This window comes from Ranitomeya variabilis, chromosome 2 (assembly GCF_051348905.1).
Source record: "Ranitomeya variabilis isolate aRanVar5 chromosome 2, aRanVar5.hap1, whole genome shotgun sequence".
Taxonomy (NCBI): Eukaryota; Metazoa; Chordata; class Amphibia; order Anura; family Dendrobatidae; genus Ranitomeya; species Ranitomeya variabilis.
The window spans coordinates 190,475,237-190,493,000 of record NC_135233.1 but is presented as its reverse complement, the minus strand read 5'-3'; the positions used below and the strand labels follow the sequence as shown (position 1 = coordinate 190,493,000).

At 40.3% G+C, this 17,764-nt stretch overlaps 1 protein-coding gene across 2 annotated transcripts in view; it reads left to right on the top strand.

Moving 5' to 3' along the window:
• The window catches only part of MID2 (midline 2), a 428,499-nt gene extending 415,202 nt beyond the window's left edge, over nt 1-13,297 (top strand). For both annotated transcript variants that reach the window (XM_077283340.1, XM_077283339.1), the window contains exon 10: nt 12,448-13,297. In XM_077283340.1, coding sequence (XP_077139455.1) covers nt 12,448-12,856 — 409 coding nt within the window. In that variant the 3' untranslated portion in view covers nt 12,857-13,297. The remainder of the gene's footprint in view (nt 1-12,447) is intronic.
• Nucleotides 13,298-17,764: the final 4,467 nt, after the last annotated feature.

Here is a 17,764-nt window from a genome sequence, read left to right as displayed (position 1 = left end):
GTCCAAGTGTGTTAGACTAAGTTTTAATGGTCCGGCGTTCTACCTGCACTCTGCCTCCCTCCTGCCTCAAGGTCCCAAGCTACATAGTACGTGGTCAGTTGGTTCCTGACAACTTCCATTAAAGTGATGCTGTCGACTCGGCTTAAACTTCTCGCCTGTCGTCTGTTTAACATGCAGCGTGGAGTCTTCCAACATTCATTTTTAATAAGGTACATAGCACTTCAGGCTTTCTAAGCGTAAAAAATCCCATTCCTTGCTGCAGAGGTGTTCATAATGTTTAGGTTCCAGTGCAACGGAAATCTGTTTTGCCGAGTTAATAAAAACCCACAAGCAAAATCTCTGCTTATTGTGGACGTCTTACCCAGAATCCCTTTCTAGTGACACTGTGCAGTTAATACATTTTTAACATTGTTATGCATTAGTCAGAGATTAGGCAGAGAGATACATCAGGAAAGTGTTTACCTCTTGCTGGCTCCAAGTAAATGACAGTTTAGAGAACTCCACACTTTTGACATTAACATCTTTGCTCTTGGCGATGTTAGGGTCTGAAGCATTGTTCTTAAAATATATTCTGTAGCCTGAATATTTATAAAAGATGGGATGCAGCGAAGGTTCTTCATCCATAGCTGTTGGTGCTGGTAGATAAAATCATTTATGGTGTCTTGTTCTGCTCAGCTCTATAATGTGCACAAATCTGAAATGTTCCCCCATAGCCCCATGGAAGTGTGGTGTCCTGGTCGTCACAGTAGCATTGCTTTCCTCACGTGGAGAGTGATGTTACGTTTGGAGGCAAGAAGGGATAACTGGCACCAGGTAAACACAAGCATGCAACATATTCACACTCCAGGCCACCAGGGGGAGCTTTTGATCCTATTTACTAGGTGACTCCCCATATATATGGTAGTCTGTAGGGAAAGTTAGTCAGTTCTTGCCAGTAAGCAGACTGGACCAGTCTGAGGCAGAAGAGGGTTTACGGAGCTGTGTAGCCACAGTGCTGCAGCTCCTGGAAAAAGACATTCAGAAAGCCGAATATATTGCAGCGAGCATGCAGGAGAGCGAAGCACAGGAGAGGAACACCAGTGGGAGACCAGCCACGAGCAGGCTGCCTCCTCCTGAGGCGCAGAGACCGGTAGCCGGAATACCGAGGTTGTAAGGACCTCTACGACTTACAGCAGAGACCATCAGGACAGCTGAACTCTAAGTTACCTGTCCGCCTTAATACCCAGGAGGCAAGGTAACACCCTTAGAGCCCAGGGCATGCTAGAGTCCCTATAAACAGGCTCAAATCACCAGTCATACGGGTTGTGTGCTATCCCATACGGGGAACAGAGAGAGAACATCTGTGAGGACCTTATCTGAAGCCATAGGCAGTAAGAAACTACAACACCATGGCACTAGAGGAAGGCTTTGATTTCCACCTGGATAAGGGGACTCCTAACTTGCCTCCTAGCCGGCCGGACCCTGCCTCCCCTGTGATCTGGTGCCCTGGACTGTGGCTGCCTGAAGTCTTCAGTAAACAAGGTAAAGAGACTGCAAACCTGTGTCCTCGTTCTTCACTGCACTTCTCACCATCTTCCATCTGCACACCGGGAGCCCTGGGGAAATACTTCACCTGTGGGAAGGTATACAATCTAGCGCCATAACATCACCTCAGAGGACCCCTTAATGCAGCGTCGGTCCGTCGGTCCCCACTGACCGAATACCACAGGTGGCATCACGAACATAAACTTTATTCAATTTAAAGACATTTCCTCCTTTTACATAGGCGCCCAGGGCCACGGACCGGGTCGCCACCGTGACATCCCCCTGTGAACGCAGGACCCGGTACCAAATACCCCACGGCCCTGGCGGGTGACTCAGAAGGGCAGCATATTACTCGCCAACTTCTCTGAGAAATCCAGATTAGATCATCAAACCTGCGGTAACACAGAAACACACGCTGTCATGTAATATAGTAGAAAAAGAAGCCAACATATGGCTAATAACGGGGGGCAGACATGGACAGCATAGGGCCCTGTGCAAAAAATATGTTTGGGACCCTCTTATTTTATAACAACCAAGCTACAGATTATATGCTTTTTGGATATATATATATATATATATATATCCATATACAGCCATATACAGTTATGGCTGAAAGTGTTGACTCCCTGGAAATTGTTCCAGGAAATGCATAAAATTAAATATTTCTTCTGCAAAATTATTACCCATACTTTGTTAAACACATGTTTTTTCCTTTGTGTGCATTGGAACAACACAAAAAACAGAAGTAGAAAAAGTCAAATTGGACATAATTTCACACAAAAATGGGAACGGACAAAATAGTTGGCACCTTTCCAAAATAGTGCATAAATAACTTTGTGTTTCAAGCATGTGATTTTCATTCAAACGCATCAGTGGCAAGTAACAGGTGTGGGCAATATGAAAGTATCACCTGAAACTAGATAAAAAGGTAAAAAATTAACTCAGTCTTTGCATTGTGTGTCTGTGTGTGCCATCCTAAACATGGAGAACAGAGAGAGGAGAAGAGAACTTTCTGAGGTCTTGAAATTGGTGAAAAATATCAACAATCTCTAGGTTACAAGTCCATCTCGAGAGATCTTCTTGTCCCTTTGTCCACAGTGCGCAACATAATCAAGAAGTTTACAACCCATGGCACTGTAGCTAATCTCCCTGGACATGTATGGTAGAGAACAATTTATGAAAGGTTACAATACAGGATAGTCAAAATGGTGAATAAGCAGCCCCAATCAAGTTGCAAAGAAATTCAATGGATCCTGGAGGCTCAGGGTGCATCAGTGTCAGTGCAAACTATCTGCCAACATTTGAATGAAATGAAACTCTATAGCAGGAGACTCAGGACATAAAAATGCTAGACTTCAGCTTGCCAAAACTACGTGAGTAAGCCAAAATCCTTCTGGGAAAGCGTCTTGTGGACCGATGAGATCAAGATACAGGTTTTTGGGACATCATTGGCACATCGTTCTGTTTACCTAAAATGGAATGAGGCCTTCAAAGATAAGAACACAGTACCTACAGTCAGATATGGTGGAGGTTCAATTGTTTTTTTTCTGACTCTGACACTGGGTGCCTTGACTGTGTTCAAGGCATCATGAAATCTGAAGATTACCAAAGTATGCTGGGTCGCAATACAGTGCCCAGAGTCAGAAAGCTGAGTTTTGCATCCTAGGTCATGAGCTTTCCAGCAGGACTCCAGACATATTTCAAGAAGCACCAAAAAGTGGATGAAAACAAAGCTCTGGAAAGTTCTGAAGTGGTCAGCAATGAGTCTGGACCTAAATCCCATTAAACACCTGAGGAGAGATCTTAAAATTGCTGTTGGGAGACGACGCCTTCAAATATGAGAGACCTGGAGCACTTTTAAAAAGAACAGTAATCAAAAATTCCAGCAGAGAGGTGTAAGAAGCTTGTTTATAGTTGTAGGAAGCAATAGATTGCAGTTGTTTATTCCAAACAGTGTGCAACCAAATATGCAGTTAGAAGTGCCAACAATTTTGTCCAGGCCATTATTGGGGTTTAGTGTGAAATTATATTCAGTTTGCATATTTGTATCTGTTATATTGTGTTGATCCAGCACACACAAAGGAAATAAACATGTGAATAATAAAACATGTGTAGTTGCAATAATTTTCTTGGAGAAAGACATCATTTTCTGGAACAAGTTTTGAGGGTGCCAACACTTTTGGCTATGACTGTATGAATACAGTCCATCAGCCTCTGTCTTTAGAAAAGAAGCATTACTATGTTCCAAAAGCCATCATTTAATTTATATCTAACAAGAGAGAATAATATGAATTAATGAACAGGGCAATATAAGTAGCAAAGATAACAAGAGAATTTAATATGTAAGGAACGATGCTGTACATAACAAGAGAGGACACTGCGCTATAAGGGAAGGTAATATACATTGCATAATGAGAGGAAACTATGTGATATATAAATAAATAAATATACATATGTATATATATACATATATATGTGTGTGTATATATATATATATATATATATATATATATATATATATATATATAAACAGCTTGGGGCCCCAAGGTGCTATCTATCTAACTATCTATCTACATATATATACAGCACAGACCAAAAGTTTGGACACACCTTCTCATTTAAAGATTTTTCCGTATTTTCATGACTATGAAAATTGTACATTCACACTGAAGGCATCAAAACTATGAATTAACACATGTGGAATTATATACTTAACAAAAACGTGTGAAACAACTGAAAATATGTCTTATATTCTAGGTTTTTCAGAGTAGCCACCTTTTGCTTTGATGACTGCTTTGCACACTCTTGGCATTCTCTTGATGAGCTTCAAGAGGTAGTCACCGGATATGGTTTTCACTTCACAGGTGTGCCCTGGCAGGTTTAATAAGTGAGATTTCTTGTCTTATAAATGGGGTTGAGACCATCAGTTGTGTTGAGCAGAAGTCTGGTAGATACACAGCTGATAGTCCTACTGAATAGACTGTTAGAATTTGTATTATGGCAAGAAAAAAGCAGCTAACTAAAGAAAAACGAGCGGCCATCATTACTTTAAGAAATTAAGGCCAGTCAGTCCAAAAAATTGGGAAAACTTTGAAAGTGTCCCCAAGTGCAGTGGCAAAAACCATCAAGTGTAACAAAGAAACTGGCTCACATGAGGACCGCCTCAGGAAAGGAAGACCAAGAGTCACCTCTGCTTCTGAGGATAAGTTTATCTGAGTCACCAGCCTCAGAAATCGCAGGTTAACAGCAGCTCAGATTAGAGACCAGGTCAATGCCACGCAGAGTTCTAGCAGCAGACACATCGCTACAACAACTGTTAAGAGTAAACTTTGTGCAGCAGGCCTTCATGGTAAAATAGCTGCTAGGAAACCACTGCTAAGGACAGGCAACAAGCAGAAGAGACTTGTTTGGGCTAAAGAACACAAGGAATGGACATTAGACCAGTGGAAATCTGTGCTTTGGTCTGATGAGTCCAAATTTAAGATCTTTGGTTCCAACCACCGTGTCTTTGTGCGACGCAGAAAAGGTGAACGGATGGACTCTACATACCTGGTTCCCACTGTGAAGCATGGAGGAGGAGGTGTGATGGTGTGGGGGTGCTTTGCTAGTGACACTGTTGGGGAGTTATTCAAAATTGAAGGCATACTGAACCAGCATGGCTACCGCAGCATCTTGCAGCGGCATGCTATTCCATCCGGTTTGCATTTAGTTGGACCATCATTTATTTTTCAACAGGACAATGACCCCAAACATACCTCCAGGCCGTGTAAGGGCTATTTGACCAAGAAGGAGAGTGATGGGGTGCTACGCCAGATGACCTGGCCTCCACAGTCACCAGACCTGAACCCAATCGAGATGGTTTGGGGTGAGCTGGACCGCAGAGTGAAGGCAAAAGGGCCAACAAGTGCTAAGCATCTCTGGGAACTCCTTCAAGATTGTTGGAAGACCATTCCCAGTGACTACCTCTTGAAGCTCATCAAGAGAATGCCAAGAGTGTGCAAAGCAGTCATCAAAGCAAAAGGTGGCTACTCTGTAGAATCTAGAATATAAGACATATTTTCAGTTGTTTCACACTTTTTTGTTAAGTATATAATTCCACATGTGTTAATTCATAGTTTTGATGCCTTCAGTGTGAATGTACAATTTTCATAGTCATGAAAATACAGAAAAATCTTTAAATGAGAAGGTGTGTCCTAACTTTTGGTCTGTACTGTATATATATATATATATATATATATATACATATATATATATATATATATATACATATACATACATACACACACAATCTCATTATGGTAAAGCTTCTTTTCTAAATGCAGAGGCTGATGGACTAGTTATCTGGTCACAGGCTGCTCCATCAGCAATCAGTTTATATCTAAGAAGACAGGACTATGCAATAAAGAGAGGGCAATATAAATACCAAAACATAACAAGAATAAACTATGTAAAGGAGGATGCTGTATATTTCAAGACACAATACTGTGTAATAATGAACGATAATGTACATAACAACAGATAAGGTACGGCACTATGCATAATAGAGAGAACTATATAATTATGTGTACATAGTGTTATCTATTCTATCTATCTATATCTATATATTAAAATGACTGTATGTGTGTGTATCAGCCACGCCCACTCCACATAGCAACCAATCAATAAGCATCTTTCATTTCACCAGAGCTGTTTAAAAGAAGCTGAGCTGTGATTGGTTGCTATGAGCAACAGTTTTCCTTGTAGACAGTTGTGGTAACTGAGGCCTATTATTCATATCACTCCTGTGATGTTATCTTCCTTCTGTAAAGCTGGAAATAACAAAATTTATTAACCCCTTTCTGACATGTGATGTACTATCCCGTCGAGGTGGGGTGGGCCCATATGCCCACCGACGGGATAGTATGTCATAGCGATCGGCCGCGCTCACGGGGGGAGTGCGGCCGATCACGGCCGGGTGTCAGTTGACTATCACAGCTGACATCCGGCACTATGTCGACCGCTCCAGGCACATTAACCCCCAAAACACTGTGATCAAACATGATCGCAGTGTTCCGGGGGCATAGGGAAGCATCACGCAGGGAGGGGGCTCCCTGCGGGTTTCCCTGAGACCCTCGGTACAACGCGATGTGCTCGTGTTGTACCGAGCGTCTCCTCCCTGCAGGCCCCGTATCCAAAATGGCCATGGGGCTGCTTCAGGGTCCTGCAGGGAGGTGGCTTACCAAGCGCCTGCTCAGAGCAGACGCCGGGAAGCCTATCTGAGGTGCACGTCAGATCGCTGATCTGACACAGTGCTCTGCAAAGTGTCAGATCACTGATCTTACACTATAACATGATGCCCACCCCCCCGGGGCAATGTTATAGTGTAAAAAAAAAATATTTAGATGTGTAAAAAAAAAATTCCTAAAAAATAAAAATATTGTTCCCATAAATACATTTCTTTATCTAAATTAAAAAAAAAACAATAAAAGTACACATATTTAGTATCGCCACGTCCGTAACGACCCGACCTATAAAACTGTCCCACTAGTTAACCCCTTCAGTGAACACCGTAAAAAAAAGGCAAAAAACAAGGCTTTATTGTCATACCGCCGAACAAAAAGTGGAATAACACGTGATCAAAAAGACGGATATAAATAACCATGGTACCGCTGAAAACGTCATCTTGTCCCACAAAAAAATGAGCTGCCATACAGCATCATCAGCGAAAGAATAAAAAAGTTATAGTCCTCAGAATAAAGTGATGCAAAAATAATTATTTCTTCTATAAAAAAGTTTTTATCGTATAAAAGCGCTAAAACATAAAAAAATTATATAAATGAGGTGTGGCTCATATAAACGCCCCCCCCCCCCCAAACAGAAATTCATGAATAGCTGCTTTTTGGTTACTCTGCCTCACAAAAATCGGAATAAAAAGTGATCAAAAAGTGTCACATGCCTGAAAATGTTACCAATAAAAGCGTCAACTCATACTGCAAAAAACAAGACCTCACATGACTCTGTGGACCAAAATATGGAAAAATTATAGCTCTCAAAATGTGGTAATGCAAAAAATATTTTTTGCAATGAAAAGCATCTTTTAGTGTGTGACGGCTGCCAATCATAAAAATCCGCTAAAAAACCTGCTATAAATAGTAAATCAAACCCCCCTTCATCACCCCCTTAGTTAGGGAAAAATAAAAAAAATTAAAAAATGTATTTATTTCCATTTTCCCATTAGGGTTAGGGCTAGGATTAAGGCTAGGGTTAGGGTTAGGGCTAGGGTTAGGGTTAGGGCTAGGGTTAGGGTTGGGGCTAGGGTTAGGATTACATTTATGGTTGGGATTAGGTTTAGGGTGTGTCAGGGTTAGGGGTGTGGTTAGGGTTATGTTTGAGATTAGGGTTAGGGGTGTGTTGGAGTTAGGGGTGTGGTTAGGGTTGGGATTAGGGTTAGGGGTGTGTTGAGGTTAGGGGTGTGGTTGGGGTTAGGGGTGTGGTTGGGATTAGGATTAGGGGTGTGTTTGGGTTAGGGTTTCAGTTAGAATTGGCAGTTTCCACTGTTTAGGCACATCAGGGCTCTCCAAACGCAACATGGTGTCCCATCTCAATTCCAGTCAATTTTGCATTGAAAAGTCAAACGGCGCTCCTTCCCTTCTGAGCTCTGCCATGCGCCCAATCAAAGGTTTACCCCCACATATGGGGTATCAGCGTACTCAGGACAAATTGCACAACAACTTGTGCAGTCCAATTTCTTCTCTTACCCTTGGGAAAATAAAAAATTGGGGCGAAATGATCATTTTTGTGAAAAAATATGATTTTTTATTTTTGTGGCTCTGCATTATAAACTTCTGTGAAGCACTTGGTGGGTCAAAGTGCTCACCACACATCTAGATAAGTTCCTTAGGGTGTCTAGTTTCCAAAATGGTGTCAATTGTGGGGGGTTTCAATGTTTAGGCACATCAGGGGCTCTCCAAATGCAACATGGCGTCCCATCTCAATTCCAGTCAATTTTGCATTGGAAAAGCCAAATGGCGCTCCTTTCCTTCCGAGCTCTGCCATGTGCCCAAACAGTGGTTTACCCCCATATATGGGGTATCGATGTACTCAGGATAAATTGCACAACAAATTTTTGGGTCCAATTTATCCTGTTACCCTTGGTAAAATAAAACAAATTGGAGCTGAAGTAAATTTTTTGTGAAAAAAGTTAAATGTTCATTTTTTTTTAAACATTCCAAAAATTCCTGTGAAACACCTGAAGGGTTAATAAACTTCTTGAATGTGGTTTTGAGCACCTTGAGGGGTACAGGTTTTAGACTGTTGTCTCAATTGGTTATTTTCTATCATATAGACCCCTCAAAATGACTTCAAATGAGATGTGGTCCCTAAAAAAAAATGGTGTTGTAGAAATTGCTGATCAACTTTTAACCCTTATAACTCCCTAACAAAAAAAAATGTTGGTTTCAAAATTGTGCTGATGTAAAGTAGACATGTGGAAAATGATGTTTTTAAGTATTTTGTGTGACATATCTCAGTGATTTAAGGGCATAAAAATTCAAAGTTGGAAAATTGCAAAATTTTCTAAATTTTTGCCAAATTTCCATTTTTTTCACAAATAAACGCAGTTAATATCAAAGAAATTTTACTTCTATCATGAAGTACAATATGTCATGAGAAAACATGTCAGAATCACTGGAATGCATTGAAGCGTTCCAGAGTTATAACCTCATAAAGGGACAGTGGTCAGAATTGTAAAAATTGGCTCGGTCATTAACGTGCAAACCACCCTTGGGGGTAAAGGGGTTAAGGTGCCGACACAGACCACCCTCTGCCACAGACTGCAGGGGGCCCAGAATCAGGAACTTCTCTTTGTCTGGCATGAAGCATCTTATTAACTTAAACCTTCAAACACATTAAAAAAGAAACACAGGATGGATTTCTCCAACCCAGGTATCATTTTAATCGGTGTAACAGCGCCAACCTGACAATGTTGGCTTTGACGGGATGATGTGGGATATTAGGGGTAGAAGTCCGGTGGCTCTGATGGGATGATGGGGAATATTAGGGGTAGTAGACCGGTGGCTCTTGTGGGATAATGTGGAATATTAGGGGTAGTAGTCCGGTGGCTCTGATGGGATGATTGGGATATTAGGGGTAGTAGTCCGGTGGCTCTGGCTGACGGGATGATGTGGGATATTACGGGTAGTAGTCCGGTGGCTCTGGCTGAGGGGATGATGTGGGATATTAGGGGTAGTAATCCGGTGGCTCTGGCTGATGGGATGATTGGAATATTAGGGGTAGTAGTCCGGTGACTCTGCCTGATGGGATGATGTGGGATATTAGGGATAGTAATCCGGTGGCTCTGGCTGATTGGATGATTGGGATATTAGGGGCAGTAGTCCAGTGGCTCTGGCTGATGGGATGACGTGGGATATTAGGGGTAGTAGTCCGGTGGCTCTGGCTGACGGGATGATGTGGGATATTAGGGGTAGTAGTCCGGTGGCTCTGGCTGATAGAATGATGTGGGATATTAGGGGTAGTAGCCTTGTGGCTCTGGCTGATGGGATGATGTGGGATATTAGGGGTAGTAGTCCAGTGGCTCTGGCTGATGGGATGACGTGGGATATTAGGGATAGTAGTCTGGTGGCTCTGGCTGACTGGATGATGTGGGATATTAGGGGTAGTAGTCTTGTGGCTCTGGCTGATGGGATGATGTGGGATATTAGGGGTAGTAGTCCAGTGGCTATGGCTGATGGGCTGATGAAAATAAAATACTATCAATATTTGGGTAATCAGTTATTTAATTTGCGTTGCGTTTGTTATAACTAACCACAGTTTGTTACTATGCCCGGGCAACGCCAGGCTCTTCAGCTAGTATATAATAAGGGAGGAAACTAAGTAATTAAGGTTGGTACTATATAGAACAAGAAATTACACAATATACTAAGGGATGGCGCAAAATATGTCAAAAAACATAAAAACAGAGGATGCTATTTAATAAGGGATGGTGCCATACATAAGTAGAGAGAATGCTAGAGAATAAAGAATGGTGTTGTATATAATAATAGAGGAAACTTATGTAATTAAGGATGAAGTTATATATAACATGAAAGTACATTATATAGTAAGGGATGGTGCTATACATAATAAGGCTAAATTCCTGTATCTGTGTAAAATGTTGGTTTGTTTTCTAATATTTTTTTTTTCCGGACAGCATACTGACCTATTGAGTATGTTCTCTAGACATGATCTGAGTCTCATTGATCTCATTTTCGGATCCGTGAATTTCACCGATATGGGAATGGATCTATGAAACTTTGACTTTATCTGCTGCAGATCTAGCAGTTCTCTAACGTTGATCTCTGTATAACACCGCCCACACCACTGATTGTCAGCTTTCTGTGTACACTGTGCATAGGTAATGATCAGTGTTGTAGTGTTATAGGTGGGGTAATATAGGGCTCATGAATACGGATGACTACCTGGCAGCAGGTTTAATAGTCCTCTAGTGATAATTTCCTTCTGATAAAATGGTGCTTTATCAAAACTGCACTAAGCAGCCCAGTAAATGACACATCGCTGGAATCAGGGTCTCTGCATTTACACTTATGCTGCTCTCAGATTAAGTGGCAAAAACATGTTGGCAGAATCCCTTTACAAGCAGTGACAATCAGGAAAGAGACATAAACATCCACTACTAATGTGTTTTCAGGCCACTGTGGATTTTAATCGTAGCATGCTCAGATATTGCTATGCAATCGGACCCTGAGTGGGTCAGCTAAATATTTTTATGATAATATATTACAAAGTTGTTTTTCTATGTTTGCTTGTACTATTGATTAATGCAAAGTTTGCTGAAACAACTGAACATTTACCACTATGCATGGATACTTCACCTAGGTAACTACAAGACACCTACTGTTAGTGGCAAATTCTTGCAAAACTATTTTTTACAAAGTTAAGAAGTTTTTCCACTGAATAAATTACTTAATAACCAACCGAGTCTTTCTGCAGTACATTATCATATCCTCAGGACAGATGAGAAATGTATGATCACTGGTGGACCCTCGTGGATCACAAGAGCAAGGGTCTTACATGTCTTATTTCAATGGTGCAACAATATTGCATGTAAGCTGCATGGGACTGATAGAAATAGCTGATCACAGCACTTGGATATCTTTGTTAGCCATGTAGATAAAAATTGAGTGGCTGGGCATACGAGTATGCTCAAACTCCATTCAATTGGGGTCATTGGACTCCTTGTCATGGTTGGGGGTCTTAGCAGTGAGGACCCATAGCAATCAGACAATTATCACCTATTCTATTAATGGGTGTGAAATTGTAATTGTAACCCTAACTAAAGTTCCCTCTTAAAGGGAAGTTGTCATCAGAAAATTATCTATTGTTTAAATTAGGTTTTTGTCATACATGTATTTAAAAAAAGTTTGGCGTCTTTTTTTCATATCATGATCTTAATTAAAAAATATTAATATAGTAATTTTTGCAGTGACCACTAGGGCTTTTTTTTTTTTTCTTTTATAATCAAACTTCCTGTCTTTTAACGAAGCTTTTTCAGCGGGTTTCTTATCAGCAAATGCAGGGATTTAGTGATAGGTAACTCCTCTACATACAGCTGATCACACAAGATCCCCCATTCACAATAGGCTCAGAGTCTGTTCATTGTGACAATTTACATATATTGTTTTCTGAAACAACAGGAAGTTAGAGTCTAAGAAAGCCCCGGTGGCCAGTGTGAAAATTGAAAGATTTCAAGATATCTATTTTTTTATGACGACACGGCAGATTGCGACATGGAAAAAAAATCAACAACAAAAAAATACATGCAACAAAAAATTCTGATCTAAACAATAGGACATACTCTGACGATAGCTGCCCATTCAGCCAAACTAAATCCTTAAAATTGAATGATTCTGTTCTCTTTCTTTCTAGGTACGCGGTAGGAATTGCTTACAAGTCTGCTCCTAGGAATGAATGGATTGGAAAGAACACATCGTCTTGGGTTTTCTCTAGATGTAATAACAATTTCCTCGTTAGGCACAATAATAAAGAGTTTCTCCTAGATGTTCACCCTCAACTGAAACGTCTGGGTGTCCTCCTAGACTATGACAACAATACACTTTCTTTCTATGATCCGGCTAACGCTCTTCACCTTCACACATTTGAGATCTCATTTATCCTGCCGGTTTGTCCTACTTTTACTATATGGAACAAGTCTCTACTGATCCTCTCTGGGCTTCCAGCTCCAGATTTCATGGATGCCTTTGTGACTCCTCAGCCTGAGTGTATCTGTCGACCACAAGAATCTCCATATGTTTCTGGCCTTAAGGCTTGCCAATGAATGCCAATATGATGATCTGCTTCATGGTCTTCTAAAAGCAATCCAAGATATTGGGCACCTGAATCTTACGGTGGATGATCTGTCATAAGTGAGAATACACAAAATTCTCTTACTTTAGAAAACCATTTTCTACATCTACTAGTGGATATAGATTAGATAACTACTGTAGCTTTACAACCTTTTTCATTCCTGTTTTTTTGTTTTGCGAATTATGATATGTTACTCTAAGCGAAAGTCATCCGACAGTGTCCATCTCTGGCAAAGTCTTCCCGGTTATGGAGTATTATCTGTACATTATTCTAAATCTTTTGTGACTGTGTATATATTGCAGACTTGCATCGCAGAGTACAATAATTGCCTTCTCTTTTATGTTACTTCCATTATTTAAGGGTTATGGTCATGAAAATATCCTTGATTAAGAATGTGTGGGCATTGAAAGAATTTTGAGTCTTATTGCTGCTTCAAAACTATGCCGGCTTCTGGTCATCCTTCAAAATAAACCCGTGCAGATAAAGCTTGATCTCTGCAGACACTACATTATGCCTTCCTGTCTCTGTAGGTTTTGAGAGGTGTAAAAAAAAAGTTAAATACCAGAAAAATGCTATGAAGTCAGTTTACTGAAGATAGTATCACAAGGGCATAGCCATGATTATAGTAATTACAGTCATCTCAATGCCCCAAATAATAAAATGACCTGTAAAAAAGGGGTATTTCGAAATTCAGATCTGTGTCGAGAAAAATATAAAATTTGCCAAATTTAATATTTGATGTAATCATTGTAGCAAAACCCAAATCAATGCAGAGATGGTTAAATATAATACAATGATGAACATCATATAGCAGTTTCCAATTTTACTCTGTGGGGTTTTAAACAACTTGTCTGTAAAGCGTAAGGCATAAAACACCCGGGCTCCAATTCAGATTCTGGAAGGGTATGTTCACACTGTGATTGGGAGCAGAATGTTCTCCAAAATTCACATAAAAAAACTACATGAACTATCACTAAGGGTATATCTACACATTTTCATTCATGTAAATATGGCTTACATACAGTGAGTAAGGAAAGTATTCAGACCCTTTACATTTTTCACTCTTTGTTTCATTGCAGTCATTTGGTAAATTCAAAAAAGTTCATTTTTTCACATTAATGTACACTCTACACCCCATCTTGACTGAAAAAAACAGAAATGTAGAATTTTTGCAAATTTATTAAAAAAGAAAAACTGAAATATCACATGGTCATAAGTCTTCAGCCCCTTTGCTCAGACATTCATATGTCAGTCACATGCCGTACATTTCCTTGTGATCCTCCTTGAGATGGTTCTACTCCTTCATTGGAGTCCAGCTGTGTTTAATTAAACTGATAGGACTTGATTTGGAAAGGCGCACACCTGTCTATATAAGACCTCACAGCCCACAGTGCATGTCAGACCAAATGAGAATCATGAGATCAAAGGAACTGGCCAAGGAGCTCAGAGACAGAATTGTGGCAAGGCACAGATCTGGCCAAGGTTACATCAGAATATCTGCAGTACTCAAGGTTCCTAAGAGCACAGTGGCCTCCGTAATCCTTAAATGGAAAAAGATTTAGACCACCAGAAGTCTTCCTAGACCTGACCGTCCAGCCAAACTGAGCAATGGTGGGAGAAGAGCCTTGGTGAGAGAGATAAAGAAAAACCCTAAGATCACTGTGGCTGAGCTCCAGAGATGCAGTAGGGAGACGGGAGAAAGTTCCACAAAGTCAACTATTACTGCAGCCCTCCACCAGTCGGGCCTTTATGGCAGAGTGGCCAGACAGAAGCCTCTCCTCAGTGCAAGACATATGAAAGCCGCATAGAGTTTGCTAAAAAACACATGAAGGACTTCCAGACTATGAGAAATAAGATTCTCTGGTCTGATGAGATGAAGATAGACCTTTTTTAGTTATAATTCTAAGCGGTATGTGTGGAGAAAACCAGGCTCTGCTCATCACCTGCCCAATTCAATCCCAACAGTGAAATATGGTGGTGGCAGCATCATGCTATGGGGGTGTTTTTCAGCTGCAGGGACAGGATGACTGGTTGTCATTGAAGGAAACATGAATGCGGCCAAGTACAGAGATAGCCTGGATTAAAACCTCTTCCAGAATGCTCTGGACCTCAGACTTGGAGGAAGGTTCACCTTCCAAGAAGACAATGACCCTAGGCACACAGCTAAACTAACAAAGGAGTGGCTTCAGAACAACTCTGTGACAATTCTTGGCTGGCCCAACCAGAGCCCTGACCTAAACCCAATTGAGCATCTCTGGAGAGACCTGAAAATGGCTGTCTACCATTGTTCACCATCCAACCTGACGGAACTGGAGAGGATCTGCAAGGAAGAATGGGAGAGGATCCCCAAATCCAGGGGTGAAAAACTTGTTGCATCATTTCCAAGAAGACTCATAGCTGTACTAGCTCAAAAGGTTCTTCTACTCAATACTGAGCAAAGGGTCTGAATACTTATGACCATGTGATATTTCAGTTTTTCTTTTTTTAATAAATTTGCAAAAATTTCTACATTTCTTCTTTTTTTCAGTCAAGATGGGGTGCAGAATGTACATTAATGAGAAAAAAATGATTTTTTATGAATTTACCAAATGGCTTCAATGAAACAAAGAGTGAAAAATTTAAAGGAATACTTTCCATACCCACTGTATATACATTATCATTCTCCGGAAACCACACCGCTTAGATGGATGGAACAGGTTGGCACTGGGAACATATTCTGCATTAAATTTATGAAGTGTGAATATTCCATAACTTGGCCCCACAAACTAGTATTTTAAGTGAAATAGGAGCATGTTGGATGCCTAAATGCATCAGTGCTCAAGGGATATTGCTACTTTTTCACTCCATACTCAATGGCTATGGTTATACCTGCAGTCCCATGTAAAGCTACAATGTAATAGCATGATGAGTATGTATCGATCAGGTACACATACACATGTTAAAAAATACAACTAAATTATCTATAACTTTTGGATGAAAACAATGGAAGAATTATTAGCTGAATACAGAGTGGTAAAGACTTTTTTGAGCTATTATCATAAGTATTGATGTAAGCTGCACCAAGTCTAAATCTGACTTACCAACTCTAAAGCCCCTCATACACTTTAGTTAAGTGGCTAATCTGGAGAAAAAAAGGTCATCAGGCCAACATCTTATAGGCAGACTGATTTTGTATCCAGACATCATCTGTTGTTGGACAGTTGGGAGGCCCCATACATGTAGACTCTTGGCCGAACTCATCTATATCAATGTGTTTGGCTGATGTTCATCAATGTGTATGTGGGCGTTTAGACAAGCCACACAAGTAGGACTTTGCATCCATGCCATAAACCCTGCCTCCCAAAACCTTTTCCCATTGCCATGAACCTTTTCAGGTATATAGAAAAAAAACCAGCTGTTTTCCACTACTGTTGTTCTTAGAATGATTCGATGCCTAGAAACTTTGGCCATTCTACTAGTAATCAGGGTGGTTTTCCCTTTATCTGGCGGTCCCAATTTACATTGGGGAAGGATTGACTTAAATACAGAAGTACACATTGATATTTATTTGTTTATTTTAAAATGAACATTACATCATTTGTAGTAGAACACATGGACACCAAGAACCTAACACCAAAATTCACACAGTAAAGGTTCTTGATGGGCTTCACGACAGAGAAGCCTCACCTAGAAGACCATCCATTCAGCCTCTCAAAAATAAAATGGCTTCCTTCTCCCATTGCTTCTTGTTTACATCATCCCCAGGTGTAGGGTAATATAAGAAAAAGACGAACATAGCACTGAACACGGCGATCACTTATGGACATTAGGATCACATTTTTGCATTGCAACATAGGAGATGCTACGATGTCCTTTTAACCTCTGTGGGTCAAAATAAAATCTCTCCCCAGATTTTTCATACTGCTGCATATGTATCAACTACTGTGTCACTCTTAGACGGCTTTATAAATATATATGTAAGATATACAAATGTTGTATGATATATTTATTCCAAAACCTATATAAATGTTGAATATAATTGACCTCCATGAAAACATCAACTGGGGGGATATGTTTTTATTGGAAAATAGTCAAGTTGAAGGAAAAAGGAGAATGTCCAATTTATATAAATAAACTTTGTGCAGAAGGTTTCTCTTATCAGTGTTTTTTCGTATTTCCAAATTAAACAAAAAATGATTGTAGACTTGTATTTAATTTCATTAAATTTTTAATTAAAGCACATGAACCTCTCAGGAGGTAGGTGCAGGATGTAAGCCCACTTGAAAGAGCCAGGAGGCACCGTAACAATTCATAGACTCAATCCCATTTTTATTTCCTCTCAATCTCCTTCACCAGCAGAGAGCTTGGTGCTGTGCCAGGAAGCAACAGAACACAAACTCAAGGGAAAAAAAAGATAAGTCCTAGGTTTCTCATTTGTAATTTACCGTTTACTAAATCATACATCTGCAGTTAAATAGGATATACAGTCATTTTGTTCCAATTGGACTGTCAAAAACAGTGCCCCCTTCTCAACACCTTGCCATTTATTGGAAGGGAAAGAATCCCCCAAAAAGCAGCTCCCAGTGTGTAGGACTCGGTCTGATCATGTGTTATTTGGTTGCCTATTTAATTAACTCCCATGAAAAGAGTTTCCGATACAACTAGGTATCCATGACATGAATGTTAAGCAGTCATGGATACCTAGTAAGAGGACTCTTAAAGATGGGATATCTTTAAGAGTCCTCTTTTTAGGATAAACAGTACATATTTATCTTGAAACCACACTTCATAAAGGAAGAAAGGGGGATAGGTACTACTAGTGTGCAATGAGTGGACACCACCAAGTTGCGGCAAATCTATCATGATCATAAATTTGATGCATATTTACAGAATAAAGCTG